The sequence below is a fragment of the Odocoileus virginianus genome, chromosome 6 (assembly GCF_023699985.2).
Source record: "Odocoileus virginianus isolate 20LAN1187 ecotype Illinois chromosome 6, Ovbor_1.2, whole genome shotgun sequence".
NCBI classification, from domain to species: Eukaryota; Metazoa; Chordata; class Mammalia; order Artiodactyla; family Cervidae; genus Odocoileus; species Odocoileus virginianus.
The window spans coordinates 32634142-32652592 of NC_069679.1; the positions used below are offsets into that span (position 1 = coordinate 32634142).

At 41.9% G+C, this 18451-nt stretch overlaps 1 protein-coding gene and 1 long non-coding RNA gene across 5 annotated transcripts in view; one reads left to right on the top strand and one right to left on the bottom strand.

Moving 5' to 3' along the window:
* Positions 1-9623, bottom strand: part of CDKL1 (cyclin dependent kinase like 1) — a 52560-nt gene extending 42937 nt beyond the window's left edge. The window contains exons 1-2 of one of the 4 annotated variants that reach the window (XM_070469101.1): positions 9293-9623; positions 8483-8758 (exon numbers count right to left, since the gene is read on the bottom strand). In XM_070469101.1, the coding sequence (XP_070325202.1) occupies positions 8483-8650 (168 nt within the window). In that variant the 5' untranslated portion in view covers positions 8651-8758; positions 9293-9623. Of the gene's footprint in view, positions 1-8482; positions 9239-9292 lie in introns of those variants that run through there. The other 3 variants (XM_070469102.1, XM_070469100.1, XM_070469099.1) reach the window with 3 other exon arrangements.
* A 3220-nt stretch (positions 9624-12843) lies between these two features.
* LOC110143557 (uncharacterized) lies at positions 12844-16677 on the top strand. Its single transcript, XR_011488240.1, has 2 exons — positions 12844-15311; positions 15612-16677. It is a non-coding gene; the product is annotated as an uncharacterized lncRNA (long non-coding RNA).
* The last annotated feature ends 1774 nt before the right edge of the window (positions 16678-18451 follow it).

Genomic DNA, 18451 nt, shown 5'->3' on the forward strand with positions numbered 1-18451 from the left:
AATAATATATGTGTATATGTATAACTGAATCACTTTGACGTGCACCTGAAACATTGTAAGTCAACTATGCTTCATCAAAATATATATGTTAAGGGGAAAAAAAGAATGAATGAACTTGGGCTTTCCTGGTGGCTCAGTGGTAAAGAATCCTCCCAATGCCGCAGACACAGGTTTAATCGCTGATCCAGGAAGATCCCACATGCCACAGGGCAGCTAAGCCCGTGCACAGCCACTGAGCCTGTGCTCTAGAGCCGGGAGCTGAAACTACTGAGCCCACGTGCCCTAGAGCACGCGCTCCAAACAAGAGAAGCCATGGCAGCGAGAAGCTCGTGCACTGCAACTAGAGTGTAGCCCACAGAGCAATGAAGACACAATGCAGCAATAAGTAAATAATTAATTAAAATATACATTTAAAAAATCAATGGCCTTTACTGTAGTGTTTATAGTAAAGTTTTAAATGGACATGTACCCCCATGTTTATCCTCAGCTTTGTGGGTTGCAAGCCATAAGTTTGCACCTACTAAAATAATCTATAGGGTTAAAGAACAAGAATTGGAAAGAACTGATATTCCAGTAAGAACCCCAGGTTTCCATGAAAGCCATGAGTCTCTGAACTAGGGCTCACTGGAGGCAAGAGCAGGATAAATCCTGAGGGCCAGTCACTGGGAGACTTCAGAAACAGCACAGTGTTTGGTGTAACGTGATGGTTCTGAGGTGTGAGAGCAGCAGGGCATGCATGTGGGGGCTGACAGAACTGTGTGTGCATCCAGCTCACTAACCAGGAGGCCACAGCAAGTCAATGACCATCCTATCCCCTTCAGTAAAACGAGATAGCTGTGCCTGCCTCCTAGGGCTGTTGTAAGTGTAATTTGGGCATCTTAGGTAACAATCCTTGGGGTTTCACCCAAGGCCACTGGGTCACCAAATGGGACTACGATTCCTTCGCCACGTTGTCACTCTAGCTTTTCTCACCTTCTGGAAGGAGGGTGTGTGTGCTGTGCCGCGCTTAGTCACTCAGTCTCATCTGACTCTGCAGTCCAGTGGACCGTAATCCGTCAGGCTCCTCTGTCCATGGGGATCCTCCAGGCAAGAACGCTGGAGTGCACTGCCATGCCCTCCTCCAGGGGACCTTCTCAACCCAGGGATAGAACCCAGGTCTCCCGCATTGCAGGTAGACTCTACCACGTGAACCACCAGGGAAGGAGGGTGGTCTCGAAGTTTGACTGATGGTGGTCTGATCTACTTGAAGGCCCCTGTACCATCTGCTGGCACCTCATAGCTGCTGGCTGGCATTCTTTGATTCCACTTCCAATAGTTCTACCATTTGCATTCCACAGAGAGAAGCTTCTGCAACATAGAGACTTGGAACCTTAGTAATCCAATGATTCTGGGCCGGTTGGCTCATGTTTGCTTCGAAACACCTAGTTTTTTTATTGCTGGACACACAGATATTCCCCAAGGGGCTGGGTTGGGTTCAAGTACAGCCACTTGCTTTATGTAGAAACAGTGACCACTTCCCATCATAGGTCTGTGATGCCAGACTTTTTAAAAAAAAAAAACTAATCTATAGTCTTGGATATTTCGAATTTTTATTTTTTCATTTATGGCTGCACTGGGTTTTTGGCGCTGCACGTGGGTTTTCTCTAGTTGTGGCAAACGGGGGCTACTCTCCAATTGTGGTGCACGGACTTCTCACTGCAGTGGCCTCTCTCGTTGACGCGCACAGGCTCTAGGCGCGTGGGCTTCAGTAGTTACAGTGTGTGGGCTCAGCAGTTGTGAGGCACAGGCTTAGCTTCTCCACAGCACGTGGGGTCTTCCCAGACCAGGGATTGAACCCCTGGACCCTGTATTGGCAGGTGGATTCTTAACCACTGGATCACCAGGGAAGTCCCAGCCTTCTTGATTTTAGATGATTTCCTTTCAGGAATGTTGTCTCTCTCTGTAACCTGGCTTTGTAACCTGACCTCTCTCATGACCATCACACCTCCTATCCAAAATATCTTTGTATGTTTGAACCCTAGCTATGCAAAAGGAGTTGAATTCTTTCCTGAAGGGTTCATCGGTCATAGCACAAATCAGCTGTTGTACATCCTGGTAGAAGAAAAGCTGTGGGTCCTGTTACCTAAAGATTAAGGAGAGCGTAGGGAAAGAACCTAGCAACATTCCAAATAAAAGGAAAGTTGGCCTAATCTCCTAACTGGTCCCTGAATTGGTCTTTTATTATGCTATAATAACTGTTTTTTGGTCACGGTCCAGGTTGGTAACTCAAGGTGAGTTACCTTGACTGGAGCCAAGGTCATGGCTCCAGGAATTCTCTCCCTCCATTAGCATATTTATTTCTTTCATATTACAAACAACAACTTCAAAACTCTCCCTTGATGCCACATCCTTCTAAGCACATACTGCCCCATTTCTCAGTTTCCTTTTATAATAAAACTTCTCATAAGAGTTGTCTCTATCACTGTCTTCACTTTGCTCTTCTGCTCTTCTCTTGAATCCTCCCTGATGAAGCTTTCATCCCTATCTCTCTACCCAAACAGCTCTCGTTAAGATCTCAAATGACCCTCATATTTTCAAAGCCAATAGCAAATTCTAAGTCTGTACAAAAGGTGATCTTTGACAAATGTTCCTCATTCTTGAAACATTCGCTTCCTTCAGCCCTTTTTTTTTTTTTTTTGGCCACACCATGTGGCTTGTGGGATCTTAGTTCCTAGACCAGTGATTGAAGCCAGACCCCCTACAGTGGAAGCATGGAGTCCAAACCACTGAACCCCAGGAAAATCCCTTCCCTCAGCTCACAAGGACACTGACCTCAAATTTTCCTGCCTCAAAGAGCACCCCTTCTTACCTCTTTCACTGGTTCCCCAGCTTATTGACTTTCAGATGTTGGAGCTCCAGGGCTCAATCTTTGGTATTTGCCTCTCTGCTCTCTGTGGTGGAAAGGTCCCCAGACTATTCCCTGAATGCCAGACTTGTGCATTTAACTACCTACTGTACAGTGGGTCTGCATCTCAAATATTACATTTCCAAAACAGAATTCTTGATTTTCTTTCCCCTAAATTCACACCTGGGTCTCCCTATCAGTGAATGATCTTTGTTCTTCCAGGTCCTCAAGTGAAGAACTCTGGAGTCATTCTTGATTCCTCATCCAAATAATCAGATTCCTATGTGCTCTCCTCTCTGAATATATCTTGAATCTGACCACCTCCACTGCTGCCTCTAACCCAAACCCCATCATCTCACACCTGGGTCACATGAGCAGTCTGCTAATAGAGCTTCCAGCTCACGAAGCTGGAGTAACCAGCAGCTAGAGGAACCCTGCCAGGATATAAGACATTCCTGGGCTCCCCTCTGCTCAAAACCCTCTGATGATTCCCATCTCACTCAAAGTAAAATCCACAGTTCCTACCATGGCCCACAAGGCCCTCATGTCTGACCCACTCGTCCCTGTAACAGCGTCTTCCATGACTCTCGTCCTCGCTTACCCTGTTTCAGGCACACTCTTCTCTCTGCTCCTTCTACAACATGCCAGAACACACTGAGGACACATCATGTGATCTCCCCTTGGGGCACCTGTCCTATCCTCCACCTGCCTAGAAGGTTCTCCCCCTGAAGAGCGGCAAGAGTCACCCCTTCACATCTCCTCTGGAATGTCTTCAAATGTCACTCATCGGGAAGGCTTTCCCTAACCACTCTGTATAAAAAAGCAAGCCCTTCCCTCACCTTACCTTACCCGGCTTCATTTTTTACCACGTGACATATTTGTTTACTGTTAGTCTCTCATTTGTGAGGACAGACATCTAGAACAGTGCCTGGGACATGGCAGGAGTTCTGTAGAAACTCTTGTGTTCATGCCAAATGAACACATGTCAACTGTCTTACACACAGGTGTCTCATCAAAACCATTGACTGAGGGACTTACGTGGTTGTCCAGTGGCTAAGACTCCATGTTCCCAATGCAGGGAGCCTGAGTTCAATCCCTGGTCAGGGAACTAGATCCTACATGCCACACCTAAGAGTTCATATGCCACAACTAAAAGGTCTCACATGCTGCAGCTAAGACCCAGTGCAGCCAGATAAATAAATAAATACCAAAAAATAAACAAACGAAAAAACATTGACTGAAAATATTGACTTCTTCCTTTTTTTTTCCACAGTGGAAAGTGAGTTTGAGAAAGGGTGGGATAGTTGCTTTGTGCTCAGGTACAGCAGTATAATTTTATTTCTGTCACTGTTGATTTTAGAGTATGAGCTGACTACTTTAGTTTATGTATTTATTTGGCTGCATCAAGTCTTAGTTGCAGCACACCAGACCTTCATTGTGTCACATGGAATCTTTCCGTGAGGCGCATGGATTCTCTAGTTGTGGCACCCCGGCTTACAAGCTCCTCAGCATGTGAGATCTTAGTTCCCCGACCAGGCATCAAAAGCTCAATCCCCTGCATTGCAAGGTGGATTCTTTATCACTGGACCACCAGAGAAGTCCCTGGGCTGACTAATTTTAACTGGAGCCATTGTTTAATTTTTCTAAAAGGCTAATTATGTAACCTGGAAAAAATAAGATTCAAAATGAAAATATTAAAGGGTTGACTGCAATAGGACTTCTTGGTGAAGAGTGGATTACATTTAGAAAGCAAATTATGAGTACAAATACTGAATTTATCTCATAAAAACATGTCATACTTTTTCTCCCCAAATGGCATGAAGTAACACTATTTGAAAAGTGTTTCAAATGTTCAGAAAAATATGTTTTATAGAAATATTAGCAAAATAGGTTTCTTGATAATAATTTTCACCCTTAAAACCATTTACCAATGGATGGTTACTTCTTCATATATGCTTTCACATCAAGAACAGGAAACACTATCGATGTGTTGCCTTAATAATTAAGCAATTGACTGCTGGACAGTTCACTCTCATGATCTTATCTGCTTAATGGAAACAACTGTAATTTTTAAAAGAGTCCAATAGCAATTATTAGGAGTTGCTTTAAGTCATTAAAATAAATGGTTTTAAAAACATACAAGTAATTCTCTGAGGATATATACATGCCAAATTTTACTACAATATAAAATCCAAGGGACCATTCATTTCTTTTGTAGTATTAGAATTTTGTTGTATCAGATAGATCATAAAAGTAAGACATCATCTGATCCAGGGAGTTTTGTTCTCAGACATAGTACTAACTTTTGTGACATTTAGGCTGCACAAAACAAATGAAGTCTACATTTTCATCAATGGATAGTGAAATGGGAAAAATAGGGGCAATGATCTCTCTCTCTCTCTCATACACTGTTACACTTGTATACTCTCACAAACCAGAGAAATGTATATACAGAGAGATGTTGTCTTAGTTGTCAACTACTCTCTCAGGAAGACTGCTTTTTCCTGAAGTTATATCTTTCCTAGTTTTTAAAAAATATTAAAATGTCCTTTTGTTTATGAAGTAATGGTGATCAACTAGTTTCTTCAAATGTTGACCACCCAATCTGTAAAAAAAAAAATTTTTTTTTGAAGTTTATTGATTCATGAAATTTAAAAGTCTGCAAATGATAACTTTCTATTAAAAAAATCTTAGCTGGTTTCCCTCTTTCCAGGTGAAAGCCAAATTCTTCAGCCTGGCATTTGAAGCCTTCTATATATGGTCTTAATCTGCTTTTTTTACTTTTCTTATCACAATAAGGGCAGTCTGGGGTTCGGCCCTTGACCAATCTCACCCATAAGGTCACTAAGATACCTCTAGCCTCAGTCGTCCTAGTTCCTGACCTTAGCAAAGGTCATTAACAGCCTCAACTCTGTGAGGGGTATGCAGGGAAAACCCTAGGAATGCACACTCAGTGAGCCCTTGAGTTCACAGAACGATGCGTGGTTCCCAGTTTAGTATTCCCCGTCCATGGGCAATGGGGCAATGCCTTGAATATAACTCAGATGGGGCCCTAAACACAAGCCTAGACCTCACCAGTTTCCTGTTTTCATGGACACAACGTGTCCCCAAGGCAGGTTCCAAACCCCAAAGCCACCTGGAACCCAAGTGCATGGATGTGCAAACCATCACTTATCCCAAGGCCAGACTTGTATTCCAGGAAATTCCTTGCACCCCTTCTTAATGGACACTGGCTTCCTTTCCTTCTCTTTTCTCCCAGGCCTGTTAGCACCCAGCAGGAATCTTGGCTAAGACTTTGGGGTTATTACCTGTGTTCCCTCCATATAATGCTTTACACTATGCACTTTTTTTTTTCTCCCTAGCAGAGACTGTCTGCCCTGAACACCTTATCTTTCATTCCATGCATCCCTAAACATTTCAAAGTCTAGTTCAAGCAGGCCTCCAAACACTGTATTTAGAGAGCTCATGCCAGGCGTGGGAACACAAGGTGAATGACACAGACCCTGCCCATTAGGAACCCAGTCTACTGGGAGTGACAGCTGAGGGAGAATTCATCTCCCACCAGTTAAACATCTGTAAGACAGCATGGACACTTTAATGAAAATATTATTTTAGGTATAATGGGGCCCCATAGATATTTACTGAATAAATATATGGGAAAATATGACTTGATTTAACAAACCCCCAATTCATTTATTCAGCAAATATTTAAGCACCCATTATGTGTTAGGAATATCAAGAATTCAGACAAGTTAGGGCTTGAAGGGACAGGCTCTACTGATAATCTAGTCCCATCACCTCATAGAGACCAGAGGAGTCTACAGCCATGCCCTTGATTTTGGGGAATGGAGTGTTGTGTGCCTTGAAATCACGGTCCTGCATACACACCTATCCTTCAGAGGACATCAGTATTCAGTTTTTCAAGAAAACACATCTGACTTCCTAATTTATTGGCAACACCTACCCTTTCTTTTTCGGTTGTGCCATAGGGCATATGGGACCTTAGTTCCCAGGCCAGGAATCGAACCCCCGACTCCTGCAGTGGAAGCACAGAGCCTGAATCACTGGACTACCAGCGAAGTCCCAACCTACAGTTTCTAGAAGCTTATTTTTTTAACATCTCTTTTTCAATTCAACAATAACATTTATTGGAGGTGCATTACATGCTAAGTGGTTGACACAGAGACCCAAGGCGAGGCCCCCATCCAGAAGAAAGTGAATTAATTCAGAGACGAAACTTGTAAACACTATATTGTTAAAGAATAGTGAGAGGCTTCAGAGAGGCACCTGCGGGTGACCTTCAGAATCAGAAAAAGAGTATCTCTCCACTAGAAACAGACGGGCTTTTCTTTGGAGTAAATGAACCCCTTTGAAATTCAGTGATCACCTTCTCCTCGAGGGAAAGCCTGAGAAAGTGAAAAATGCCCATGGGCCCCAGAGAAACCGTGAGACTTTCTCCCTGTGTAGAGAGGCATGAGGGCAGGGAGTCCAGGGTGATGGGCAAACACTGTTGTCTCACTCTGCCCTAGGGAGCATTGCACCGGGCCTTCAGAAGTGTCTTCTCGAACTGAAAACATTCTGCTGGTAAAAATGTCCTAGACCTAAATAGAGAAAGTTTTCCTGTTATCCACCCGTTTTAATTTACCTGAAGCCTGCTACTTCCTATTTGGGGTCCAGAGATAATCCCACCCACTTAATTCACAGGGGAGAAGAATTTAGAGAGCCCTGGAGAAAAGGGAGAAGCAGAGATAAGAGGAGACTCCCCAGATATTCCACTCAGCCCCCACGAGGATGCTCATCCCTTGTTGGATAGTCAGTTACACTTGTCAGAACACAGAGGTCCTGTTTAAAACCAGCCCCAACAGAGAAAGTTAATCTGTTGAAAGTTAACCTTCACTGTGCTCACTGCAGGTCGCATTCTACACAGGGCAGGATTTGGAGTTCATCTTCACAGAAATAAAAAAATGAAGGAAAAATACTTTCCTTCTTCATTTCCATTTCAGGAAAAAGATGCTTTCAGCTTGTAATAAACACTCACCCCCTCCAAGTATCATGGTCTCCAATAGCTAACTAGTGAATATTTTTAAAGCAATCATTTCATGTACAGAAAAATCCTTCTTCTAGAGACAAGACAAAGACATTATGAAGCTCAGCAGTAGATCAATGCAAGGTGTAATGAGAACCTGTCAGCTTCCTGGGAGTTTGAAAACAGGTGAATGATTAATTCTCTTCACAGACTATCAACAGACGCTAGCCTAGAAGTTTAAAAATCATGCACGCCAGCAGACTGGAGTTGTGGAAAGTTCCTGTGCTGTTAAAGTTGATGACTCTTGAGGAACCAGATCTACAGGTGACATGTGAAAGAAGCTACCGGGAAGAAAAATAAAATATCAAGTCTGAAAGTGAACACCATCTTTCCCCACACCTATGACTCCACTTTCTATTCATTATACAATTGGTGACATCCCATCTGTATCATCAAGGACCAAAGTCTATGAAGGAAGATGTGACCACATCTCAAGGCATTTATTTCATATAACATGACTGGCTTTATTTATTTATTTTTTAGTTCTTGAAAATTCACCTTAAAGAAATTACCTTGAGCATGCGGATTTCTCGAAGGGCGATTTTCTTTATGACAGGGTCATCTTCTGATTCCAGAAACCTCTTGATGGCCACAATCTGACCTGTGTCCCTGTTTCGGCATTTGAAAACAACTCCATAGGATCCTTCACCAATTTTCCCAATTTTTTCATACTTCTCCATCACTGATGAATAAATCTTCTTAAAATGGATCTTCACATAATTTGAAAATGTCGCTTAGTAAATATTGGCATGAACAGCCCCAGTCAACGATGGGTCTTTGTCAAGGACCTAAGACAGAAGACTGTTACACAATTAGGAATCGACCCAGTCCCTTAAACCCTCGCCGCTCAGCCGTGGCCACTCGGTCAAAGACGACAGCCTGGAGTCAGCTGCCTTTGGTAACTCAAGTTTAATCCTCTGTTGTATACCCTGAAAGTTAAAATGTAACCGGTCATCCTAAAACGAGCCGAGTTGTAAGACTATCTTTTCAATGTCAGGTTCATCCGATCTAAGACACATGAGCTGGCTGGAGGACCTGGAAGGTTAAGGGCTTCCCCGGTTCTAATATCGGGTCTCGTTTCCTTTCGGCAAGAAGACACCTCCCGGCTCCCCGCCGGGGCGGCGGCGGGGCGGGGCGGGAGGGGAGAGCCCCGCGAGGTAGGGCCCGGAGCCCCGCAGGGAGCAGGGCTACGCCATCCTGCCGCCGCGCGGGGCCGGGGGAGACCCTCCTACGCCGCCCCCGCTTCCCACCCGCGCTCTGGCCCGCACAGCGCAGCCTCAAGCGGCGCCACGTGGCAGCCCCCCTCCCCGCCCGGGACTCACGGCGCCGCGGCTGCCTCGCCGGCCTCGCTCCAGCCTCGCCGACTCTGGCCCCGCTCTGTCGCAGCCGGTCGGCCAGCGATCCCTATGGGAACCGGCCTCCGCCCCGGGCTGGCCAGGGCGGGGCCGCCGCGCCCACAGGCGTCCCTCCCGGACCCAGCCGCCGTCCTAGGTGCGGCGAGAGGCCCGGGTGGGCGGCTCTCGGGACCCGAGAGGAGCTGTGCGTGGCCTTCTGCCCCGGGAGAGGAGGCCTGCAAGATTGCAAACTCCAGCAGGTCGTGGAAAACGCAGCTCTGGCAGTCTGCTGCAAAGACGCCTGCGCTGGGAGCCGCCCCCCTCCACGCCCCACTCCCCATTCCCACTTCCCTCGCAGCCTGTACCACACGGGGTGATAATTGTGACCTCCTATTACGGGACTGTAAACGCCTTGAGGGCAGCCTCTGTGTCTGTCCTGGTCTGTGCTGTAGCAACTGATGACGAATGAACGAGTGAGAGAAAGGGATCAAGGAAAAGTGGAAGAATGGTGACAGTATGATGACTGAAACAGTCTACATCCCACAAGCTTGCAGGGCGGTGGGGGTGGGGAGGATGGTTTCACTAGAGCTGGGCTTATAACTTGGGAGATGAAGGCTCACAGAGCCTGCCTTGTCTTACATTCCTTATTTACATCCTCCCAACCGGCTCCTACTCGCTCTGGTCTGAGCACAGTGATGGAAAACGAATAGACCTGGGGGAAATCTCAAAATATGGTAACTTGCCACTGGGCAGATTGCCTCTGTACTTTATCATCTTTTCCATTCCATATGCCCAGGATCAAGATGGATGTTGCCCTGGAAGCACTAGCTGAAGAGAGAATATTTTCATGCTGTCTATGAAATGGGAACCATTTCTGTGCCAAGCAGAATGCCACTAAATGGATAGGGTTCAGGAAGGAGCTGCAGTTAGGAGGAGAGAGATAGGAGGTTGCCTTGAAAATGGAGAGGCATATGGATGGGGTCCAGGGATGGGCTAGAGGTGGTCTGTGAACCCCCCAAAAATTGTTTGCAAATTGTGTTTTCTGTCTCTATAGTTATGCCTCTTCCAGCATGTCATATAAATGGAATTATACATTATACAGCCTTTTGAGGTTAAGCTTCTTTCACTTAATATATTTGAGATTCATCCATGTTGTTGCATTTATCACTAGTTCCTTCCTTTTTATTACTGAGTAGTAGTCCATTGTATGGATATTGTTTATCCATTCCCAACTGAACATTTGAGTTGTTTCCAGTTTTGGTGGTTATAAACCAAACCACTATAAATATTAGTGTATGGTCTTTTGTGTGAACATATGTTTTTACTTCTCTTGAGAAAATAATGCATAGGAGGAGTACTGCTGGGTCATATGTTAAGTATATATTACTGTAAGTGACTGCCAAAATGTTTTCCAAAGTGACTGTACCATTTTACATTCCTGCCAGCAATGTCCCAATTTTTGCCAACACTTGGTATTCACTTCTTTTGATTCAGTCATTCTAAAAGATGGGTAATGGTCTCTTGTGGTTTTAATTTGCATTTCCCTAATGACAGACATTGAGCAGTTTTTCATATGCTAATTTGTCATCTGTTTTCTCACTTAAAAGTTCCAGAAGGCTTTTGTAAATTCCTTGAGGTTTTCTTTGTAGACAATCATGTCATCTCCGAATAGGGACAGTTTTTGTTCTTCCTAAGTGGTATGCTTCTTATTTCTTTTCCTTGCCTTATTGCACTTAGTACATCCTCCAATGTGATATCAAATAGGAGTGATGAGAGCATATGTGCCTACTACTGATCTTAGGATGAAAACATTCAGTCTTGCACCACTAAGTATCTTGCACTAACTAGATTTCCTTGTAGGCAGTCTCTAAGATGGTCTTCAATGATCTCTGCCTCATGGTATTCATGCCCTTCTATTCAGTGTAGGCTTGACCTGGTGACTCGCTTCTAAGGAATAAAATATGTTTAAAGTAATGGCATATCATTTCTGAGATCAGGTTACAAACAGACTATGACTTCTGCCTTGAGTTTTCTCTTGTACTCTCTCACTCACTTCCTCTGAGGGAATCCAGGTGCCATCTTGTGAACTGCCCTATGGCAAGGAATTGAGGAGACCAACAGCCAAGAAGACAGTAGGCACTCAATCCAGCATTCTGTGAGGAACTGGATCCTGCCAACCATCTTGTGAATGAGCTTGGAAGTGGATCTCCCTACCGCCATCCCCACTCCAGTAAGCCTACAGATGACATTGTAGCCCCAGCAGACAATGTAAGTTCGCTTTTGTGAGAGGCTTTGGTTGAGGCACCAGCTAAGTCATACCCAGATTCCTAACCTCCAGAAACTGTGAGACAATAGTTGTTTGGTATATATGTTTGGGGGTTGTTACACAGCAGTAAAGAACTAACAGAGAAGCTATTTATCAGACTGGGAAAAAATTTTTAATTGCAATTGGCTGAAAGGTGTTTTTTGTTTGTTTTGTTTTAATAATGTATGGTGAATTCTGTCAAATACTTTTCTGCATCTATTGAAATAATAATATGATTTTTCTTGCTTAGTCTCTTGATATAGTGAATTACTTTGATTTTAAAATGTTGAATCAACCTTATGTTCCTGGGATAAAACAAGCTTGGTTATAGTGTTCTATCACCTTGATGCATTCCTGGAGTTTACTAATAATATTTTATTAAGAATTTTTTCCTTGTTTCTGAGAGATATCTGTCGTTTTATTTTCATGTTTTTGTCTGTTTGGGTATCAAGGTAATGCTGATCTTATAAAATAAGTTGGCAAGTGTTTCTTTGTCTTATGGAGAAGTTTATATTAAATTGGTATTATTTAGCTCTTAAACGTTTGGTAGAATTTGCTAGTAGAGTCACCTGGAATTTTCATTGTTGAAATGTTTTTCATTACAAATTTTACTTCCTTATTAAAATATAGTACTATTCAGATGAGAGTTTGATCCTTGGGTCAGCAAGATCCCCTGGAGGAGGGCATGGCAACTCATTTCAGTAATCTTGCCTGGAGAATCCCATGGACAGAGGAACTTGGTGGGCAACAGTTCAAAAGGCCGCAAAGAGTCGAACATGACTGAGCAACTTAGCATGCATCATTCAGGATATCTGTTTCTTCTTGAGTGAACTTTGAGAGTTTATGTCTTTCAAGGAATTTGTCTGTTTCATCTAGATATTTGAATTTATGGGCATAAAGTTGTTCTTATATAATAGCATTACATTATTATCCTTTATAAGTAGTGTTCTCTCTGTAATTACAAAAATTTTTTTTCTATTTTTTTGACCATGGCTTGAAGTATGAGGGATCTTAATTCCCTGACCAATAATTGAACATCTGCCTCATGCAATGGAAACTCAGCATCCTAACCATTGGGCCACCAGGGAAGTTCTTGTCATTTTTTATATTAGTAATTTAAGGGTTTTTTTTTCCCCTTCTTATTCCTGATCAGTTTGACAAAGGCTTATCAGTTTTATTGATTTTTAAAAAGAAACAGCTTTTGATTTAATTGACTTCTATTCTCTTGCAATTTCATTGATTTCATCTCTTTTATTATTTTCTTCCTTCTCCTTGCTTTGCTTTTAGCTGCTTTTTCTAGTTTTCTAAGATGAAAGCTTAAATCACTAATTTTAGATCTTTCTTTTCTAATATAGCCTTTAATGCCATAATTTTTCCTCTAAGCAAGACTTTATATGCATCCCTGGCATCTTAATATGTTGTAGTTTCATTTTCATTCAGCTCAAGATATTTTATAATTCCCCTCATGACTTCCTATTTGATCCATGGGTTATTTTGAACTGTGTTGTTTAATTTCAACCGTTTTTTTTTTTTTTAAGAGATTTTTCCAAATGTCTTTCTGCTGTTGATTTCTAGTTTAATTTGGTTACTTTCATAGAAATCCTTTTGTGTGATTTAAATTCTTTGAAATGTGTTGAGGTTTGTTTTAAGGCCGAGAATATGGTCTGTGTTGGTGAATGTTTCTATTTGACAATTTGAAAAATTATTTTTAAATGAGGTGGAAAAAGTTAATGTGAATTTCTCCAGAGGTACCCTGTCTGAAGTTCATTCCAGGCTAGTCTGGAAAATTAATTTACGGACTTCACAAGGTTCAGTACCCAAGGAGCCTGGAGTGTTGCCAAGCCCAGAAGTGAAGTAGGGAACAAGCATACAGTTATTTAAGCCTAACTAAGCAGTGAACCAGAAAGCTGGTGGGATCTGCAGCTATACCAGCTATTGTATTTGGAGGAAGTTGGAGCAAAATACAAGAGAACAACTGTGAAAGGGAGACAAACAGTTGATGCCACCATTTGGCCCAAAATGGAGGGATAATATGACCTCTATCTACACTGTCAAATTGCAGTCAGTCCTTTCAGCTGGCAAGATTGAAATTGGTTTTGATATTGAAGAATTATAACTTCTCAGATGGCGCAGTAGTAAAGAATCCACCTGTCTATGTGGGTTCGATCCCTGGGTTGGGAAGATCCCCTGGAGTAGGAAACGGCAACCCACTCCAGTTTCTTGCCTGAAAAGTCCCAGAAGAGGGGCCTGGGGAGCCTGGCAGGCTACAGTCCATAGGGTCACAAAGAGCTGGACACGACTGAGCACACACATCAAAGAATTATAACTCCCAGGAAGCAGGGTTTCTGGGAGGGTAAGACATAGTGTGATATGTGAGTTCTTTTTCTCAAGCAAGTGCAAAGAACAGTGAAACAACATTATTATTTTCTATTTATAGCGATCTTTGATTTGCACTGCATAATTAGAGAGAATACTTCAGTGTCAATGGATAACACAAATAGTACTGTGGTATTTTAATCATTTAACGAAGCAATAAACATTCAGTAGAGTAATGCATGGTAAAAGAAAAAGGCTGGGATTTGGAGTCAGAAGACCAGGATTTCTACCTTCTTACTGGTGTTTGATTTTGTGCAAGATAATTACTATTGGCCAAACAACAACAGCAATAATTACTTAACTAGTACTTACTTCGTGGCAGGCATTGTGCTAAGATTGTGAATGAGCCTTCCAACAGCCCTAGGAGATGAGCATCAATATTATCCTGGGTTTCAGGTGAGGAAAGTGAGTTTCAGAATGGATAAGTCTTATGTTTCAGGACACAAAACTAGTGAGTTGTGATGTGAGGATTAGAATGAAGGCAATCTGACTCCAGAACCTTTGCTCCTAACCCTTTTGCAAATACACCTCAAACAATAGGAGTGGTTGTCAGGATTCTTGAGTTAATATATAGGACATTGGGAGTTGACACAAGTACTTATGCAAGGTTAAAAACCTTTCTTTTTTCAAAGTTGCCAGGAAGGTAAGTCTTGTCATTATGCTTCCTTATCACAGTGGCTTAGCAACTTCCTCTGTGTGTAGCTCTCAATTCTGAAGAGCAGACCTTGGTGAAGTTAAGCAGAATGCTGAGGCCTCATCTGAGAGCCAAAACCACGGCAATGCTTCAAGCTTTTTCCTCCTCACTTATGTTTCCTGTAAGGGAAAGGGAGCTTAGTCACTGTGATCTTCAAATGACATGGTACAGCCACTTGAGGAACTTTGAACTTACTTTCTCTGCTTTACGTGGATTTAGAGATGGTTTCCGGGCGCATACAGGAAAGTCAAAAACTAAACTTTCCCTAAAAACTATCCTTTAGGGGTAGTGCTGTTTCAGGCTCAGTATTCACATTATCTCTAATCTTTAGAATAGTCTTCTGTGATTAGATTTGTTAATTGGTCAGAATTATTAACCATGAATACGCCATTTTACTAAAGAAGATGCTGAGGCTCTGAGAGATTGGTCCACATAGACGAAGCCACCCAGCTATCCAGGGGTGATGGCAGATTTCAAACCCAACTCTTATCTGTTTTCAGAGCTCACTCTCTGGCACTGGAAAATGGAGTTACAACTTGTGAACACAAGAACATCTTGTGAACAACCTAAAGAGAAGCCAGGTGTCAGCCAGTTCTTCCTGACCAATCACTGCTTAAACATTACAAAACCAGGTAGGTGAATAACTTTCCCTTTTATCTGGAGATAGCAAAGGAGAATCAGTATAAATGCTGGAAAATCAATTTAAATAAAATAAAATCCTATCATTCTTGACTTTCTATATAGGCACAACCAACAATAGAATAAAATGTTTTCATCCCTAATCAACATAACCTTAGTTATTTTGTGTGTATTTTCCCTTTAAATACTCACTTCATTTAATATATGATAAACCATTCTGTTAAAGCACCTCTTCTTCTGAAAACTTTCTTTGTTTCTGAGTCTACAATGTCAATACTTTTTTGCATTTTCAGATTTTAAAATAACCACCAGTACTTTGCCAATGAACTCAAATTCCGAGAGAGAGCTCAGCAATATTAACATGAAACCCTGGAGGGTTTATGTGTTTGGCTCTGGGCCACCAGCGGGTAAGATAACGTATAAGTGAGACTTCTTCAGGGACTGAGTCTCCAGGTTGCAAGGCATACATCTCTTTGCCACTTTGGACAGATGACTGCTAACCACACTTAATTATAGGCAATCTGTGGACATTTCTGGGTTTACATGATTTTTGAAACATTATATTCTAGGAAAAAGGTAAATTTCCAAAATATTTATGAGACAATAAATAAGAAAGAATATTAATTGCTTTCTGAACCTCAGCTTAAAGCTGTGACACAGAAATAGCTGTTTGGGAAGCAGACTTGTACTGGGGGCTGACCTGGGTCAGACACCACACTGGGTTCTGGAGGCTGAGAGGAGACTTCCTGGAGATCAAACACTGTCTCAACGCTCACAGCCACTCGCCTGCCTCTCCTGGCGAGCGGTCTTCCCTGGAGGAAAGGAGATATGAGATCTTGGAGGGCTGGAATTCGCATTGTACTTTTTGCTTCTCAGAACACTTCACCAGGTTCTGTGGAGAGCGGGCACATCCAGCATTTGAGGAAACAGCTACAGAAACTCTAAATGACTTTTTCCATAGTCAAAAACCAAATCTGTTCTAGATAACAAACAGTCCTAGAACCTGGGTCTCAATTCTGAGTTGTATCCTATCCATCATACTGTGGATTCTAATTAGATAGCTCTAACGACATGTTTAAAGAAATGTAAATCTGCCTTAAGAAAACCCAGTATCAAAACAAATATTCATGACTGAGACCAGGTGGAGGAAGGGGGCAGGAAGTAGAAACTATTTGCATTTAAAAAATATTCTTAAAGTGAGACTCTTTTCACACAGCTTCTTTTAGAAATGAATATGTTTCTTGAATGGGGTTAATACTCTTAGTCTTCTCAACTCTCCCTTCTCTATAGAAACTTTATGATGCTTACTCATCAATGTCTAAATAACTCTTTGTACAAACAAACCTCTGGCACCCTGGATACATTTTTCCATGTCAACCTTTGAATTTTTGAATAAAAATTGAATAAAAATCAATTTTATTGATCCAAAAGATCTGAATTGTTTCATAAAGTCACCTTTAAACTGCATGCATGTCAAGGATTAAATGAAGATCATAGTTACGACCCACATGGGGAAGTCCTTTTCTTGTAAATAGCTTTCATAAGAATGGCTCATTGTCAAATATTAGTAGTGAGATATTATGGTGAGGCATCTAAAATGAATCCATGTGTAAATCCTTGTAAAAAAGATGAATTAACCAATATCCCCTCTAAATGATAAGAAATCTTTCCCCTCAAGCAGCAGTATATTAATTTTTCTACAATATCATCTGACTTGATGCTCCCAGTAAGAGCATGAACTCTGGAGCCAGACTGCCTGGGATCAAATCCAGCTGTACTATGAACCATCTGTGAGGCAAGTTACTCAACTTCCTTAGGCTTCATTTGTGTCATCTGCCACATAGAAGTCAGATACTTCTTAAAGCTGTGAATATTAAATGAAAGCCATAACCATGCTGGCTTTAATTATTACTGTTATGATACTAATAATCTCTGTGTACTGTTTTCAGGTGGGAATTTCATTTACATTAAACTGTATTCAATATTGAAAACATATGTAAATTTAGACTCACTCACCACTTGCCAATCAAGGAAAAACATTTTTTTTTTCTTCACTCAGAGAACTAAGCAACATTCCTAGGGATTTCCACTTAGGAAGCCAAGTACTTCCCAGGGCAGAGCACACTCTTCCCACCATATTATGCTGCCCTTGGGATGATCTCTAAGAAAGGAGCATGTGATGAACCAGGACGAACCAGACCTGGGTCATCTCTAGGTTCTATGCTTTTTCGGTTGTGTGAAACCAGGAAAATTACTTCGTGTATTGGTCTGGGATTTTTTTGAAGTTTCTTTTCAATTAACCTTTCTAATTTCAGATAATTGTAGTTTCACATGCAGTTGTACGAAATAACAGAGATCTCATAAAATTTTCCCCCCAGTTTCCTCCAATAATAACCTCTTGCAAAACTGTAATACAGTAAACTGGATATTCACATTGATCAAGTCAAGCTACAGTTCTGTCACCACAAGTATCCCTCATGTTGCCCTTTCCTCCATCCCTGACCCCCAGTTGTGGATAACTTTTTCTGAGGGCATATGTGTTCATTTCTCTTGCATAAATACTACCTAGAATTGGAACAGCTGGATTGTATGGTAAATGTATGTTTAACATTTTGAGATACTAACATATGGTTTTTCAAAATGACTGTACCATTTGGCATTCCTCTGAGGAATATGTGAGAATTCCAGTTGCTCCAGATCCATGCGAGCACTTGGTACTGTCAACCTTTTTTTTTTTAATTGTAGTAAAATGTACATAACACACCATCTTAACCAGTGATAAGTGGACAGTTCCGTGGAACTAAGTGCTTTCACATTGTTGTACAACCATCACCACCATCCATCTCAGAACCTTTTTCATCTTGCAAAATGGACACTCTGTACCCGTTAAAGAACAATTTCCTATTATCCCCTTGCCAGCCCCTGGCAACCACCATGCTACTTTCTGGCTCTATGATTTTGACTACCCTAGGTACTTTTCACACTTTAGCTACTGTGAATAATTCTACTACGAATACAGGTGTACAGATATCTCTTCAGGACCCTGCTTTCAATCTTTTTGGTATATACTCAGAGGTAGGTTTGCTGGGCCATATGGTAATTATATTTTTAATTTCTTGAGGAACCACCATAC